Source organism: Thermobia domestica, chromosome 5, assembly GCF_964235325.1.
Source record: "Thermobia domestica chromosome 5, izTheDome1.hap1.1, whole genome shotgun sequence".
Taxonomy (NCBI): domain Eukaryota; kingdom Metazoa; phylum Arthropoda; class Insecta; order Zygentoma; family Lepismatidae; genus Thermobia; species Thermobia domestica.
In genome coordinates this window covers 159,069,374-159,088,412 of record NC_137458.1, presented here as the reverse complement: position 1 = coordinate 159,088,412, position 19,039 = coordinate 159,069,374, and the positions used below count along the sequence as shown (strand labels likewise).

General features: G+C 38.2%; 1 protein-coding gene across 7 annotated transcripts in view; it reads left to right on the top strand.

Annotated features, from left to right (window-relative positions):
• LOC145686201 (uncharacterized) overlaps positions 1-19,039 on the top strand; it is a 206,582-nt gene that overhangs the window by 116,480 nt on the left and 71,063 nt on the right. For all 7 annotated transcript variants that reach the window (XM_081759242.1, XM_081759243.1, XM_081759240.1 and 4 more), the window contains one exon: positions 15,931-16,253. In XM_081759242.1, coding sequence (XP_081615368.1) covers positions 15,931-16,253 — 323 coding nt within the window. The remainder of the gene's footprint in view (positions 1-15,930; positions 16,254-19,039) is intronic.

The window sequence follows — 19,039 nt, the reverse complement described above, 5'->3', positions numbered from 1 at the left end:
TTAACGTTACAATGAGGAAGATGATGACTTCTTGCACCGCATTATTGCAAGTGACGAAACGTGGGGATCCAGATCCTATGATCCCGAATTGAAACATCATCGAGTTAATAGCACCATCCAGAATCTCCACAACCGAAAAAGCTTAGGCAAGAGCCAGCAAACGTTAAGGTGATGATGATAATGCTATATGACCACAAAGGCATTATCCTGTCACATCAAGTTCCACCGGTGTTAATGTCAATGCTGCATACTATGCTTCATACCTCAGTCACCATTTGCGACCAGCATTGCGGCGCAAACGTCCACACCTCCTGGAGTCTGGACCAATTCATCTACACGACAATGCCAGATGCCATAGAACCAATCCAGTACAGACTCTGTTACGACGATGGGGTTGGGAGGTACTGGAGCACCCGCCATACTCCCCGGACATGAGCGCCTGCGATTTTGATATTTTCCTAAAAATGAAAGAACCTCTCAGGGGCAAACGTTTCAGGGACATTCCCAGCATTGTTCATGCCTTAGGGCTCACTGTCAACAGCCTCACACAAAGTGGGGCTTCGTCAGGTATTCAACGGTTACCAGACATTTGGCGAAGGGTTCAACAGGCTGGCGGAGACTACATTGAAGGACTGTAAGCTTCTTGAGGTGAGTGATTCACTACATTCCATTTCACAACTATATCACCGTCTCCTTTAGCCTAACCGGCATAACCGTGGGACGTAAAACTCAAAGATTTCTTTTCATTTCACAACTATGTGGCCACTTCGATTTAAATGACCCTCGTATATAAATTTATAAATATTTGTGTTTTGATTTTTTTTTTTATAGTTTGTTGTTATTGTTATGCAATTACAATCAAAGGAAAACTCTAAATATTGTTTCGTTTTAATAATGTTTACTATTGATAAAATACATCGAATAGCAGGACTTTCCTTGGGAGGGGGGGGGGGGATTATACAAACCCGACGAGAGGCATTTATTGAAATCAAAAGTATCTTTGGTATCTATTCATTTATAAATGGGTCAGAGCCAAAACGGACACAAATAATTCGTATCTTGATTCACTTTTCTACTGATAATCAAATTAAGTTGTTGTATTTCTTTAACTTGGACTAATGAAAGTCTTAGTGAACTAAATTAGTTCTTCTAAACTCTGCAGCATTTTGAAATTGTCCATATGTAATTCTGTATAATGGTTTCACCTGTGCAATTGTTTATCTTTTTGTCCTTCTGAAATGACTCGCGGCGATTATATTAATAAGTATGTAAAGGTCAGTACAATGTATTTTTTATCAGGAGCCCTTCATGAGTGAGTCGGCAGACGTATCGCATTTGTGGCCAGTTAGTCCCGGTTTCGAGTTCAAATGGAGGACGATTTCTCTCGGATGTAAGCCGAGAAACGATTTGGATTCCGCTTTCAGCCTTCAAGCATAACCCGGTTATTGTATAACCAAGTCGAAACAAACTTATTTATGTCCATATGTGATATAAATACATAGAGCAAATTACTTTTAAAAAAAGTTTGAAAAAAAAACGTGTAAACCAAAAACAGTTTTTTTCAATAAAAACTTTTTTTTTTGGCCAACCCTAGTTGTGAGTCAGAGTTTGGGCTTGACGGTTGTGTCTGTGTTTGCTGGTTCGCGTGGGTGTATTGTGAGAAATCGTGTTAAAATGGAAGGTTAACTTGACTCAGGTCGGATTACACATAGTGACCAGCGTTCCTATATCAAAATCGAAACTCTACGTGGAAATTTACAATTCTTTGCGAGAGAGTGGAAATAATGTAGTGGATCGTAACACTGTATAACGGTGGTCAGCTCGTTTCCGTGAAGGTCGTGTAAGCACCGTGGACAACCCAAGAAGTAGAAGACCATCAACTGCAACAGATTGCACCTCTAAGATTATTGTGAATGACATTTTGAGAGAGGATCGATGAAAAACATATGAGGCCCGAATGTATGTCACTTCAGTTTACAGAATCATTATTGTAAAGTTAAAGATGAGAAAAATCGTTGTCCGATGGGTTCCGCATGATTTGAGTGAAGAGCAGAAAGCATGTCGCTACCAAACAGGAGGAGATTAGTTCCTACTAAGGATTGTTCCAATTGATGAAATCTGGATACGAGATTTTGAACCAGAACTGAAGTCTCAGTAGTGACAATGAAGCTCTCCACACTCCAAGAAATTGCGCCGTTAACAAAAGTTAAACACATGATGATCTTCGCGTATGACATGAATGGAGTAATAACAACAAATAGTGTGACACAGGGGACGTTTGTAACAGGCGCATACTACAAGCTGTTTCTGCAAAACATTTTGCGTCCGAAAATTCGTCAAAGAAAGTCTGACATGCTTGCAGCTGGTTTCCTCATTTTGCAAAATAATGCAAGACCGTATACTCCCGACAAGTAAGGGAAACATCCGACAAGTATGGATGGGAAATGCTTCCCCACCCACCATATAGTCCTGATTTGAGCCCACCAGACTTCGATTTGTTTCCCGAATTGAAGGAATCACTCCGTTAAAAACGTTTCGATACAATTGACAAAGCTTCCAATGAGGTGACCTGAGTGATCAAACAGCTCAACAATGAAGATGCCCTATCCAGAGTACAGAATTTACCTAAACGTTGGGAAACTGTTATAAGGAAGAATGGAGATTATGTTGAAGGTCGGTAAAGGTATTGTGTACGATAACTTATTTACTCCGTAATATCTTTGCAGAAGTTTTGAAGTGACCCTCGTAAAAGGGTAAAAATGTGAGAGGGAAATTTTGTTTCAGAATTAAGAATCTTGCAAAAGTAAAAGTCTACGCTCATAATTTTTACGAGGTCTGACAGTTACGTTCGCGAAGTCGCCACCGTGTGACTAAGGGCAGCACTATACAATCAATTTTGTATTTTTTCAGAAGTCTGTTATTTCAGTATCTCATAGTAGTGTTTTCGTTGGCGCGTGACGGTTTCGTGCTGAGTTACGTGGATTGTTCTTTGTGCTTGTGCGTGTGTTCTGTCGTGAAAATGTCTGCGCTGGAATTGGAGCAACGAACAAACGTTAAATTTTTGGTGAAGCTGGCAAAGAAGGGCAGCGAAATACAGGAAATGTTAGAGCAGGTGTACGACGAGAATATCATGAAGAAAACAGCAGTGTTCAAATGGGTTAAACAATTTTCCGAGAAGGAGAAACAAGTGACTGATGAGGAGAGAGCGGGGTGTCCTGTAACGGATGAACACATTGCAAAAGTTCGTCAAAAATTGTGCGTACAAATAGGTGGCTCACTGTGCGTTTCATAGTAGACAAAGTGCACATTGGCAGAGAAACTATGCGGGAAAGTTTAACAGAAGACCGTGACATGCACAAAGTGTGTGCCAGAACGGTCTCAATAGACCTCACCGATGAAGAAGAGCAAAGGAGGATGGAGGTGAGCACAGACCCATTAGAGAGGCAGGACAAAGTTTTGGACCGACTAATCGTAGGTGATGAAACCTGGATCCTAGGGTATGACCCTGAATCAAAGCGACAAAAAGTTCTCTTGAACTTTCGGCTATCGGACATAGTTTCGGATCTACGAGGTGCCGAAAGCGTGGGAAAATGACTTTCGGACGCCAATAGTTCGGAAACTATCCAACGTAAAGAGGGCGGGTAAAAAATTCACTGAAGAAGTCATACCTGCTGTATTGCATTTTTCATGTTTCACAATTCTACCATGCACGCACAAAGGATTCCCCAAAGGAACGTAGGGAGTCCCGGATAATCTTCCAAATGAAAATTGGTCTAAATGGATATGAATTGATAGGCTTTCTACCAGGTAACAATAATTCGTTTTTATTAAGTCGATATTTGGAACAAATACAAAATGGCGGACTCCATGCCTGTTGTGTGTGGTTGCATAATCACCAGGCACGGATGCTGGCCAACAGTGACGTTCTAAGTATTAAGTGTAGTGAATTTGTACTCAAATGCTCTAGAAAGACATCTGGAGTGTCAGTAGAGCACAGCAGATGAAGCAGGGTGATTTACATGTGTGGAAACACTTAACGAAAAATGCCTAGAAATGCACTCGTACTCAGTAAACGTGAGTTCAAAGCGTCGGAAATGTAAGGATTAGGGTCAAGAACATGAAAGCCATTGCCAATGCACCAATAATATTCCCTCAAACCGATGCAATATGATTGCACGGTTGCATACTAATAAGGATGCAACAATTTAGGCCAAGTTGAAATTGTACAAAGGGACTCACAAAGAAACTGGGTAAACTAAAAGAATGTCACTAGTGGGATCGCATGATCGATATTGAAATGTGGCCAATGTGTGTGTTGATATCGACATGTAGCTAATGAACAAATGGACACCGTCCCACGTTCGAAAAATAGGAAAATAACTACTCGGGTTTTGAATCGGAGGCCGTGGGCTCCCAGTAGGATTGGAAACTGCGACCACGCGAGCGCTCTAGTCCTGAGGCTTCGATGGAGCCTCACTTTCTCTGTATTCATTTCTTTGAGGAGTACCCACTTTATTTGGCAAGCGCTCTTGTACAGCCCCCCGACATGCTTGTATGTTACATTTTGTTTCTCCTATTGCACAGTTGTAAACAATCAGAGCTTTAAGACGTTTTTTCCTGTTTCTCATGTAGTTTTATTGGCCATGTGTATGGTGTTCCAGCAGTAGCGTTACATGTGCCAAATTGGTTCATTTTTTTCTTAGTCTTGACATCTGCACTGTGTGTAAGATACGAATTTCTGAAGGTATTTTCCTATATTTCGAGCACGTCATATGTCCCAGAAGACGTGGGATATGATACAAGTATGTTATTTTCACGCTCTATCAGAATTTGAACCATGGATTAAGAGATTTGTTTTCATATGTGTCGACTGTGGTACAATGTCCCAAACAAAGAGGGACATTGATACAATCGTGTTCTGGTTACCTTCTACCAAAACGTGCACCAGATGAAATAGAATGTACAACGTTATTTTCCTAGTTTTCGCACGTGGGACGGTGTCCCAGCACTAGTGGGATATGCTGACATTTGTCCATTAGCTGCATGTTGATATCAACACACACATTGGCCACATTTCAATATCGATCATGCGATCCCACTAGTGACATTCCTTTAGTTTACCCAGTTTCTTAGTGAGTCCCCTTGCACAATTTCAACTTGGCCTAAGTTGTTGCATCCTTATTGGTATGCAACCGTACACATCATATTGCATCGGATTTATGGAATACTATTGGTGAATTGGCTATGGCTTTCATGTTCTGGATGCTATTCCTTACATTTCCGACCCTTTGGATTCACGTTTACTTAGTATGAGTGCATTTCTGGACATTTTTCGTTAAGTGTTTCCACACATGTGAACCACCCTGCTTCATCTGTTGTGCTCTATCGACACTCCAGATGTCTTCCTAGAGCATTTGAGTACAAATTCGCTACACTTAATAGTCAGAACGGCATCCGTACCTGGCGATTATGCAACCACATACAACGGGCATGAAGGTGTCCGCCATTTTGTATTTGTTCCAGATATATCGACTTAGTACAAACGAATTATTGTTACCTGGTTAGAAAGCCTATCAATTCATATCCATTTAGTCCAATTTTCATTTGGAAGATTGTCCGGGACTCCCTACGTTCCTTTGGGGAATCCCTTGCGCGTGCATGGTAGGATCGTGAAACATGAAAAATGCAATACAGCAGGTATGACTTCTTCAGTGAATTTTTTATTCGCCCTCTTTACGTTGGATAGTTTCCGAACTATTGGCGTCCGAAAGTCATTTTCCCACGCTTTCGGCACCTTGTAGATCCGAAACTATGTCCGGTAGCCGAAAGTTCAAGGGAACTTTTTTTCTCGTCTCAGTGGCAGGAGTCACCTGCCAAGAGTTGTAACAATTATTTTGCAACACCCATTATATATATATATATATATATATATATATATATATATATATATATATATATATATATATATAATGTAATATAATGTAATGTGTGTGATCATACCACATGAATTTGTACGTGATCAATCAATCAACCAAGTGTACTATTTGGAGGTGCTGCAAAAATTGCACGAGAAGGTGAAACGCAAATGACCAGAACTTTTCGCGAGAAACCCATGGGTTCTCCATCATGACAATGCACCTTCCCACACGACACTGTCCATACGGAAGTTTTTGACCAGAAAACAAATAGCTTGTAAGCAATCTGCCGCACTTACTTGATATCGCCCCAGATGATTTTTTTCTTTATCCAAGGATCAAAACAGTGTTGAAAAGATGATATTTTGATGACATAAGGCTGGGCAACATTGAAGGCTATTCCAGAAATAAGTTTCAAAAATGTTTCTAAGGATGGAGTAGGCGCTGGTATCAGTGTGTAGCTTCCCAAGAGGTGTACTTTGAAAGTGACCACAACAGTATACAGTAATAAAGTATGTAGCACATTTTATGGATCGAGTAAGCGAACTTAATTATCAGACCTAGTTGAAAAGTGTGTTCCAATTAAATGTTTAAAGAGTTGAGTACTTTCATTTCTGCTGGACGTAATACTGGATCAAGTAAAGAAGGGTGCTGTTTTGTGGGAGAAGCTAAATCCTAATTTGTATGAAATCCTTATAATTTGTCTTCGAGATTTTTGTTAGGAGAAAGTATAACAAATTCCATAGACAGTAAACAACAGAATGATTTAAAAAGGAAAATATCTTCCGTCTTTTGCATTTGCTATTGCATATTTTTACTCCCCGTATAGCGTGGTGAAGAAAATCCAACAGTACCTACATTTTTTCATTTATCCTTAATCTACGCTAGCAGTACTAATGATGCATCCACTCAAATATGATGAACGATCCTACACGGGGAGGTTCGTGCATCCTGTCATCTAGACGCTCCTTGCATATTTTTCAAAGAAATCCCTCTTAACCTAACAGCCACCACTGCAAATATGATTACTGTTTTTTCTCAGATATGTAACTGTCATTTTCCAAGAGCTCTTCAAGTACCCTCGTAGTCTTGGATTCCAATCCAAGTATGGTACTTGCCTCAGATACGAACTTAAAGCGTAATGGTTCCCTTGAAGCAGTAGGCCCTGTTTCATATAGCCTAGATGCTTGATGGGTCTTTACATCACTTCACAGCTTATTTGAATTTTAATAAATTATTTGAGGTTGATAAGAAATACCAAAGATTTAGAAAGTGATCACAATGTTAGTAATTTTGTGTATTACATTACGGTATGTTCTGTTTTGTGCGGTGCTCATTTTAGATTAAATAAAAGGTAACAAATGGTTATAGGGTGTGCGGCATGCCAAATTACCCTTATTACAAAACTTAAGGATAGGTGCAGCAACCTAAGAAGTTATCTAGAGAATACAAATTCGTTTAAACTGTTTGGTACAGTCAAAAAAAAAAAAAGAGCATGTAAGTTGATTGTGAAATTACGCCCATCAGCCCAGGGAATCAACATAACGTCTAAGTGGCACGAATCACGTCAGGAGAAACCTCGGTGTCCTCCCCTGCACACTTATTTTGGAGCAAAAGACTGTAATTTAACGATCTACACTTATGCCCTTCGGACTAAAGAAAGTGAATGATTATGAAAAAAAGTGGTGGAATGAAAATGTGGGGGAAACATGAGAAAGTCGTGAAAATGCAGAGACACGATGTCCACCACAAACTCACATGAAAGCTGGTGCAAATAACAGATTTTCCTCATTAGATGATATCGAATTTAAAAAAAAAAATCACGCACCAATATGTACACTCATGTCCAAAATGATTGTCTCATATCTGTAACTGTCTTCTTGTAAGAAAATAATTTGATAATGATGTTGCAGGGCACTTTTAATACTGATACTATGTATATAATCGGGAAATGTATATTTGTGGTAAATTTCATAGGAAAAGAATTATAAATACGAAAATTAGAATGAGTAAAACACAGTATTGCTAAATGGACAAGAAAGTTTTATTTTCGTTTTATTGTTCTTATTTACTGCTCTTTTGACTTGAAATTTGCCACATATCTGTCTTTGCCGATTATACACATACTAACATTATAAGAAATACCGGGCGAATTCGTTATCAAATTATATTCCTACAACAACATATTTATAGACATGCGACAATAATTTTGGACATGAGTGTACATACATGATTGAAGTGTGGTTTGGCAAGCGAAGGATTCAGTATGTGCGGGAAAAAAATTAAATGTCGTTCTACACTTCGTACGTATTTGCAAACTATTGAAACACTGGTAAATTAATGTAGGTATTATTTCGTGATAAAGAAACTAACACTTTCTTTTCCGGATGTAATTCTCAATAAGGAACCAAGCGTTGGATAGTAGATACAAGGCTCATTCCACTTCAAATCACCCAGGCCATGTCACCCACCAATTCAGATTGTAATGAAACTTCGTGTACTTGTTAACACTACAAACAGAAGACCTGTAAAATTTTTCTTCCGAAATCCTAATAGTTTGTGAGAAATACGAGACCAAAGTTTCAGAATTTCAGGCATCCCGGTCGTTCTCGAGGCCATCTAATGTTTCGCAGAGCTTAATACAAATATTCATATCTCAGTATCTAAGCAGTGTATCACTTGGAAATTTCTACCCGAGGTTTATGTAAGTCTGTAGAGCTAATAATAATAATAATAATAATAATAATAATAATAATAATAATAATAATAATAATAATAATTATAATAATAATAACACCATCAAGATTGCTGTACATTAAGGGGGAAAGGTACACCCTTGCACTTCAAAATAGTTAATTTTTCTGTGTAAATTTCTAATTTTTCATAATGCGCATTATTGCTGTGAGGCGGACCAGTTACCTTGCCGCTCTTTTTTTAAAAAATTGAACCTTAAGGTATGTTCTAAGAGACTGTAAAATAAAATTAGTTTTTTTTTTTTTTTTTTTTGAATGCTTCGGTTAGTAATTCTTGTTTAACCCTTTAAGGCCAACGCGCCAGCTTTTCGTGTCATCTGTGAAGTGTTGTTGCCATTGATGCAAGCAAGGTATTGGCACATTATTGCTCGATTCACTCACACAGGTCTCAAGTACTTACTAAGTATACGTGTTGTTTGTTTTGAAATGTGTGGAGGTTAGGCTAGAAACATTCATTCTCGAAATTTTATTTATTTATTTATTTATTTATTTTTTGTTTGTTTGCCAAACTATTAATATAATCAAAGTGAATTTAATGTTAAAATTGAATTAATTTTCCTAATCTTCAGTCCATTGTCTTTCAAATAAAGTAGAAATGAAGGTTATATAACAGTCAAGGGGAAGCCAGTGCGAGATAAAAGTTCTTCCAACCAAACTTAACCTAACCGCACAAACTAAAGTACAAACTTTTAATCATAATGCAAAGTTTTGTATGACTTGAAGAGTATACATTTATTTAATATATTTGTTGATATATTTGGTTTAGGAATTAATTCGTGCGGTTGGTACGCACACATTGAAGCTGTAGTACAAACACAAAATACATAAATACCTTAAGAAAAATATTGTCCATCGCTAGCCACCACTTTCGCCCATCTGTCAGGCAATGTACGGATTCCGTGGCGAAAAAAGTCCTCATCCTTGGAAGCGATCCAGTCAGAGACCCATGTTTCGATATCTTCTGAAGAAGTAAACCGCTGTCCAATCAAATCGTTGTTCATGCAATCGAACAAGTAGTAGTCCGAAGGAGCAACGTCTGGTGAATACGGCAGGTGGGGTAAAACTTCCCATCCGACATTTTCTAAATAGGTTTTGACCGGTTTTGCGACATGTGGGCGAGCGTTATCATGTTGAACAATAAGTTTATCATGTCTGTTCTCCCATTCTGGTCGTGTTCTGGCCAGAGCTTGCTTCAAACGCATTAATTGTCGTCGATAACGTTCTCCATTCATAGTTTCACCCGGTTGCAGCAGCTCATAGTACACCACACCTTTCATATCCCACCATATGCACAGCATAACCTTTGCACAGTGAATATCTCGTTTTGGTTGTGATGGACCTGGTTCACCTGGTTTCACCCAGGCCTTTTTTCGTTTAGGGTTCTCGTAATGGATCCACTTCTCATCACCCGTAATAATTCGATGCAGAAACCCCTTTCTGCTCTGTCGTTGAAGCAGCAATTCGCAAATGGTTTTTCGTCTTTCAACGTCTCTGTCTTTCAATTCATGTGGAACCCAATGTGACATCTTTTGAATCATTCCCATGGCTTTCAAGCGTTTGGAGACTGTTGTTTGATCAACGCCTAATGCTGCTGCAAGTTGTTCCTGCGTTTGACACGAATCCTGCTCGAGCAATGCTGTCAATTCTTCGTCTTGAAATTTTTTTGGCTGTCCAGCTCGCTCTTGGTCTGCTAAGCCGAAATCACCACTTCTAAACCGTGCAAACCACTTCTGACACGTTCGCTCAGCTAGAGCATGGTCACCATACACTTCCACCAAAATACGATGACTTTCAGTCGCACTTTTCTGCATGTTAAAGTAATGCAGCAGGACACCCCGCAAAAACACTTTATCAGGCACAAATTGCGCCATGTTCACTTAACTACAAACTGGTGTTGTTGGCGCTTTAATCCACTGCCCTATACTACGAACGATACGCGATGACAGGGGTTTGCAACACATGTGTGGATACACAGGACTGTGGGACGCTCCGTTCGTTGCGCCATCTCTTGTCCACCCGCACGAATTAATTCCTAGACCAAATATGTATCTATAGTGCCAAAGATCTTACGTTCGTAGTTGTTAAATATACACGTTGTCTCAAAAGTCTCCTGACATAGGGTAACTGTTATCATAGTTTCAACAAAATCTAAGAGGAAAAACAATTTCCAAATATGATGTTTTCAGTCTAAAGTGAAGGATTTTTTTTTTTTTTTTAAATCGGACTAGCCGTTTGGGCTGTGCACTCTTTATGCGCCCAACGTTAAACGAAAATGCAACGTTGCCATTAATAGACGGGCTGGAGGAGGTGGATCAATTTTGTAAAAGTATGGTGAATAGGGGTCATGTTTTAAATGGGGTCTGGCCATCGACACGTTAGCGTAAAAGAGAGTAACTTCATTCACTTATGTTGTGGGTCCAGGTAAATGGCAATGTTGCGTTTTCATTTAACATCTAGTACATAAAGAGTGTACAGCCCAAACGGCTAGTTTGATTTAAAAAATTCCTTCACTTTAGATTGAAAACATCATATTTAGAGACGATTTTCCCTCTTACATTTTGTTGTAACTCTGATAATAACTGAGTTACCCTATGTCAGGGGAGTTTTGAGACATCCTGTACACAAGGACAAATGTTTGTTTCATGAGCACCCGAATGAAATACTTTCTCCATCTGAAGTTCTAAACTCTCTGTTATTTTTAGAGTTATTGTGTAGCTTTCAGTATTTGAGACGAAGTGAAATTGACCTAATTTGCAACTGGGAGGGGAGTAAATTTCATTTCTTCACCTCAGAATATACACGATGCATAATAAACTATCAAATCTAATGCAGGACTAGTTACGGATTGAAAATCGTTTAGTTAACGCGAACATGCAAGTTGAGTCTTGAACTACCAAGCTGACGTGAAAAATCTTGTCTGAGCAATGCGAGTAGGAACATGTCTAATCTTGCCTGATTCTGCATTGTAGCCGTACAGTAACTTGTTCATTTCGGTTTCAGCTGTGTTTCTGTGCAGATGTTTATGTCGTGTTGAGTGCTTAAGACTGAATGCTTATTGGAGTTGCTGCAAGATAGTGTTGTTCATCCTGTCAAGTGATAATTTGGCTTACAACGATGTCGCGAAGTGAATTAGAACAGTGCAGTGTAGGAAAAGAAACTAAAAGTGAAAGCCACAAAAACAGCTATACACGAGTGGTCAAATTGCATTGTATTATTAGTGCATCCGAGAAAGAATTGTTATCCCAAAGGAGTGGATTCAGTTCTGATTTGTTAACTAGTGTTTGTGAACATCACAAAACATATTACTTGAAGAAGTATGAACATTATCAGACAAGTTGTTTTGATCCATTTAATTGCCACAAAAAAACAATCGCTGAGGCTTTGCGAAAAGTAAATGTTGATTTTGCTAATGAAATTAATAAAAACATTGACTCTATAAAGGCTATTCCTGGACAAAAGATATGCGGTAATAGCAGAAACAAACTTGGAATTTCCTTTGAATGCAAAGACTTGGGCGGATTTAGTGAACACGATGTATCTGTTTTAGAAGAATCTGTCGCAAAAAACGAAACTGTAGAGCATCTTAATGTTTCACTTACAGCATTAGGGGAGTCACCTCTAAAATTCCATGCCATTCCTTTACACAGCGAGCCTGCATATGCTAAAAGAAAGCTTGACTCAGCAAGTTCTGCTCTGAAAAGTAAAATAAGCAAAGTTGTGGGAAAAGAGTTTGTCTCTAAACAAGATTCTTGTAAAATTTCAAAAGATGTGAAACAAAAGGCTCATGATATGGATATATTTCTTGATTTAATAAAGGCCAAACTCCAAGGTAAAATCACTAGAAGAGAAAAAGTACAACTGTGTTAACCTTAGTGCCCTCATCTTGGAGCAGGAAACAGATTGTCGATGAATTTAATGTGAGGGAATATGCCGTCCGGCAAGCAAGGGAAGTTCTTAAGAATAAAGAGATTTTAGCTATTCCTGAATTAAGAAAGGGAAAACAGCTGAGTGAAGATACAATTGAAATAGTAAAGACTTTCTACGTTGATGATGAATATTCCAGAATTCTACCTGGAGAAACAGTGAGTATTTCAAAAAATGTACATATGAAGAAGCGATTATTACTTGGGAATTTAAAAGAATTATACTCCTCATTTAAACATCAACATCCCAACATTAAAATTGGATTTTCTAAATTTTGCACGCTGCGTCCTAAGTGGTGTGTATTAGCAGGTTCTGCAGGGACACATTCCGTGTGCGTGTGTACAATACATCAAAACTTTATTCTCCTACTGCATGCATGTCATATAGAAGAGACATATCAAGACTTGATCCGTCATCTGGTTTGTTCTGTGTAGAGTCGGGATTGCATGCTGAGGCATTGTTCCGAGTGTCCCTCCAGTGAAAAATTGAGGCAGCTTTTGATTGCAGAACTCGAGGATTTTGATCCTGGGGAGGAAGTAACATATTACCAGTGGGTATCAACAGACAGAACAGAATTGGTGAAAAGTACTGTCACACTTGGCGAGTATGTGACAATTTTGATACGAAAGCTTGAAAAGCTTGTGCCACATTCATTTATTTCCAAAGCACAGTCACATTTCTTAAAGGACAGAAAGAAAAATCTTGAGCCAGAGACAGCCGTCGTTGTGATGGACTTAAGTGAAAATTATTCCTACATAATTCAAGACGAAGTTCAAGGGTATCACTGGTCTACTAATTCATGTACCCTACAACCAGCAGTACTATATACACGTCTTCCTGGGTCTGCAGACCTGACTGTTTCTAGTTTGTGTGTGACATTAGATGACTTGGAACACGATGTCGCATTTGTTTATGAGATTCAGAAACAAATAACTTCTTTCTGAAAGAGCAATTTCCATATGTCAAAAATGTAAATTACTTTAGTGATGGATGCGCTGCGCAGTACAAGAATTGTAAAAACTTCATGAACTTGTGTCACCATTATGAGGATTTCTCCTTAAGTGCATCATGGTCATTTTTTTGCTACAAGCCATGGTAAATCCCCATGTGATGGTATTGGTGGGACAATTAAACGTCTGCTTACTAGAGAAAGCCTTCAAAGATGTTCTGATTTTTTAAATACACCAGAAGAAGTTTTTACCTTCTGTAGATCTCACATTGAACATATAAATTTCAGCTTCCTGAAAAAAGAAACTCTCGTAGATACACGCAAGAAAATACAAAATCGTTTTTCTGGTGCAGAAACAATTCCTGGAACACGATCATATCATCAGTTCTCTCCTCTAAGCCAGACCTCAATTGGGACAAAGCGAATCAGTGCTGATCCAGATTTCAGTTCCATTTTTCATTTTATTGAAGAGAAGACATCTTCTCGAATGAACATCGCGGACGTCATCACTAATTCGTATCTTGCATGTGTTTACGATAACCATTGGTTTTTTGGGTTAGCATTAGGTAAAGATGAAGAGGAAAATGATGTTGAAGCCAAGTTTATGCACCCTTTTGGACTGGCTCCATCCTTTTGCTGGCGTTCTACAGGAAAAGACGACTTGGGCCATGTTCCGATATCCAATATTATTTTTTCTGTGTGTGTTCCCCTTTACTAAAGGTAATGGAAGAGTATATTATTTCTCAGATAAGGAGGTTCAGTTTGTGGAGGAACAATACAGGCTGCGTTTTGCTTAAACGAAGTAGCAAGTTCCTTCAGTCTCAAATAGTGAAATCCAGTCACTTTGATTGGCATATGCTGAGTTAAGAAATTGATTGCATGTACAAGGAGTTTGGCATATTTCGTTGGTTACAAATTTTCAATTTAATGTAGTGGAAAAGTTCAATCATTATTTTTAGTTCGTTTTGAAGACTAAAATGTAACTGTCGTAAATGTTGATAAAAAGAAGTACGAAATTGAGTTTTGTTCTGTACTTTGTATTGGTCCTGTTGTTCCTATTTGTAAATTACGTTTATGAAAGTACGTCTTCCCAATCGAAAAATAATCCGGTACTCCCCTCCCTCTTCCTCCCCCCCGACTGTCGTATAGCCTTCATTTCTACGTTATTTGAAAGATAATGGACTGTAGATTTGGAAAATTAATTCAATTTTAACATTAAATTCACTTTGATTATATTAATAGTTCGGCAAAAAAAAAAAAAAAAAAAAAAAAAAAAACTATACAATTTCGAAAGTGAATGTTTCTACCCTGATTATCCCGCTTCTCTAAACCCCCACACACTTCAACACAAACAGCACGTATACTTAGTAATTGCTTGAGACTTGTGTGAGTGAATCAAGCAATAATGTGCCAATACCTTGCTTGCATCAATGGCAATAACACTTTACAGATGACACGAAAAGCTGGCGCGTTGGCCTTGAAGGGTTAAACAAGAATTACTAACCGAAGCATTCAAAAAAAAAAAAAAAAAAAAAAAAAAAAAAAAAAAAAAAAAAAAAAAAACACTAATTTTATTTTACAGTCTCTTAGAACATACCTTAAGGTTCAATTTTTTAAAAAAAGAGCGGCAAGGTAACGGGTCCGCCTCACAGCAATAATGCGCATTATGAAAAATTAGAAATTTACACAAAATAAATTAACTATTTTGAAGTGCAAGGGTGCATCTTTCACCCTTAATGTACAGCAATCTTGATGGTGTTTTTATTATTATTATTATTATTATTATTATTATTATTAGTAGTAGTAGTAGTAGTAGTAGCTCTACAGACTTACATAAACCTCGGGTAGAAATTTCCAAGTGATACATTGCTTAGATACTGAGATATGAATTTTTGTATTAAACTCTACAAAATATTAGATGGCCTCGAGAACGACCAGGATGCTTGAAATTCTGAAACTTTGGTCTCGTATTTCTCACAAACTATTAGGATTTAGGAAGAAAAATTTTACAGGTCTTCATACCATAGTAGTGTTAACAAGTACACGAAGTTCCATTAAAATCTGAATCGGTAGGTGACATTTCGGATTTTTTCTGGGTGATTTGACGTGAAATGAGCCACAAACTAGAGTAATACTTCAGATTACACGATAAGGAGCAAAACCTATTTCATATAACTTGGATGCTAAAGAGAGGTTAAACTCCAATTAATCAAAAATTCGTTATATTTTTAACTATCTTATTTTTATTTATTTATGTACTTATTTTGCTTAAAATACTATTCATCCGGGATGATTAGGTTAGAAACTTGGTATTTCATGTTGGTACAGCGTATAGTTACTTTATCTGGATTGTAGAAGGAGTAGTTTTTATGTTTGTTTATATTTGCAGGTCCTCCAGGTGCTACACCTGCTAATACCGTTCCAGCAGGTGGGTTGCTTCCATGTGCTACTACTGAGCAAGTGCCAGCTGTTGCATCGGCTGCCTCCATGAGTCCTCCTCCTACATCATCATCGTCTGCATCTTCCTCATCCTCTTCGTCTCCCACATCGTCACCACCTTTGAATCCCTTGGCTTTGTTGCCGGAAGAAGAACGCAACCTCGGGAAAGTGCCTCCGTTTTGGGTGCCTGATTCTGATGCTGCAAACTGTATGCAATGTGAAGTCCGTTTTACCGTTTTGAAACGACGCCATCACTGTAGAGCATGTGGAAAAGTAAGACTCAAGTTTGGAATTCCTTACTAGAAGAAAATATGTTAAGTAATACAATTACAACATATTGCGACTAAAACACAAAGTTCACTGATCAGACTGACTAGCAGCTAATGTTGGTTAAGTAAACAAACTCAGATTGAATATTACCGTACTTGCTCGCGTAATTTGTTCACTTCTTAATCAAGTTTGGCCACTCAAAAATCAAGGTAAAATACCCGAAGATTTAATAGTTCTGATCTGGGTTTTATTCTAGTATACGGTAATTAAGAATGCAATAGGTACTTTTTGTCACTATTTTATTGCAATTTTGTAACGTAACAATAATCTTGAATTATCAATAATTATTTATTCTTTAATAATTTAATTAAATATTCATTAATTCAGTTTGAGGCCCAGCATTCTCTTTTAAATACTGATAGTCTAATTAATGAGAACTTGGTACGTTCGCTCTTGATGCATCATGATGTTGCGGTGCCAACCATATGACACCTATTAAAACATATATAAGCTTATTGGAACCTCGAATGGTCACATTAAATGAAAATGCTAGAGCAAATTGTTATGAAATCACAGTATACACAAATTCGGGCATTAAAATGGCAGTGCCCTATGTACTTATCTCTTAATTAAGTGTTGTATAGTGTAATTGCATCTAAAATTTCTTTGTAAAGCAGGTAGAGTAACAAGTAAATTAACAGTACCGAAGAATGTGAGAAATTGGACTGTAAGAGATGACTGCCAATCTCATAAATAGTGGGCGAATTCGAAGTAGCAAATTACATGAGCAAGTACAGTATTGTAAGTCAGTTTTGACCTGAATTTTCCTTAACTGTTAGACATTACGATAAACCACTTTCAGACCTTTGTATTTTTCTGTCTGTTTTGAATTGAATGTTTAATGTGTTATGATATTATTTATTGTTACAGCGAATCTGAGGGCCTCTTGTTCGTTCTCCCCTGTACTTCTTATTAGATTTGATTTTGAATTTTAGCATCCCTTTCAGCAGGAACGCTATTTCAGACTTGGACCTAGCTTAGCATGGGATCCGAACCACAAAAACTCTCGCTGGGAATCGAACCTGGGTCTCCCATGCCAAAAGCGCATGACCATGAAAATGGTTGTAAACAGAAAGACATACACCAATAGTGCATGTTCCTTAGGTTATCGTTTCCCCAACTGAGAAAGGTTGCTGCATCGTTGAACAAGATACACAACAAATGTGGAGTGTCGTACCGCAACAAGTGTGCAAAACCGAATATTATTCACAAAATCACTCCCATATAATTCTTGATGGATAGAAATATGATATGGGTGAAACGTATGTATATGCAAAGTGCGTAATACATTTCGCTGACCCATACCTCCGCCTTTTGCAATATCACGGGAACTAATGTGTGCATTCACAGCAACAGCGGGTAGAACATCCGTTGAACCCATCTCACCTATAATTAGCTTGTTCTGCACACGTTGTTGCGGTGTTATGCTTCTGGTGTCCGGATATCTCTCAGTGTACACACGGCAGACTTCTGAGGCATTCTTCCTGCATTCTCCGTAGATTAGGAACACGTCGGCTTTTTCTATGTTTGTAAACATCATCGTCTTCACTCTTAGCACCACTAGGACTACCTGCTGTGCACTAGCAGGATCTCGTGACTCGTCAATCACAACTTGCTCCGCGTCAAGGGTTGCTTTGTCAGACGCTGTAGACGGCATACTTACCAAAGTACTGGCGGTCAAGTGGGGCACCTGTCTGTCTGTTTACATCCATTCCCATGGTCGTATCTTCGTTACTGTGTGCAGTAGAAACTTGAAACAAACGGCATTGCATTTCTCTGCGTGTGCCCTTCCATGTTATTCATGTTTTTGTGTCATTCCATTAAAAAAAATCCTACCACATCCGTTTAACAAGCCCCCTTTGATGTTGCAGTTTACCGCAGACCATACGTATATAGCATTTCCCGTTTTTTCGATATTTCAGATAGTACTTTTAGATGCCTCACCCTGTATATATATATTATGGCGCAAAATTCCTTGTACAAAAGCAGAGGAGTGATTCCTGAGAGTAAAACAAAGAAAAATGTTCCAATAACCATAGGGCGAAAACCGCGTCGTTTCCATATTATAGGCTGCCGAAAGCGTGAGAAAAACTTTAGAGTTAAATATTTCACAAACTATTGAGCTTAGACGTGATGCGGCATGATATCGTCAAAGGATCCTAACCTGCTCTATCCAGATTTGCAGTTTTCAGATTTGTGCAATGGCGGCGCAAGGGATTCCTCAAAGAACGTTAGGGATTCCCGGACATTTTATGACGTAAATTGAGTGGACAAGAGCATGTAAAGGAAGTCTCACTATCTAGAAATAATACTACGTGGCAGATCAGTACTCATACACGCAGATTAAAAGATGGCGGATGAGGTAATCACTGTGCGTGGTTGCATACTTCCTCAAAAAGTACTAGTAAAAACGTTGTACAAGAATTCACTGGAAACGTCACGTCAGTACAATGTAAAAAATACGTACAGCACAAGACGATAGGTAACAGAAAATAAAGAAATTCCAATTGCTGATCTGCTCATATTAGTGATATCGAAACCCTTTTCAGAACGCTTCCAATTTTACTACTATAGGAATTGAACAAGAACTACTATTAAAAGACAACTAAATAACGCGTAATAATAATAATAATAATAATAATAATAATAATAATAATAATAATAATAATAATAATACACATAACTGTTTGAGCACATTCATTTTGATCAGTACATCACATAAATGTGAC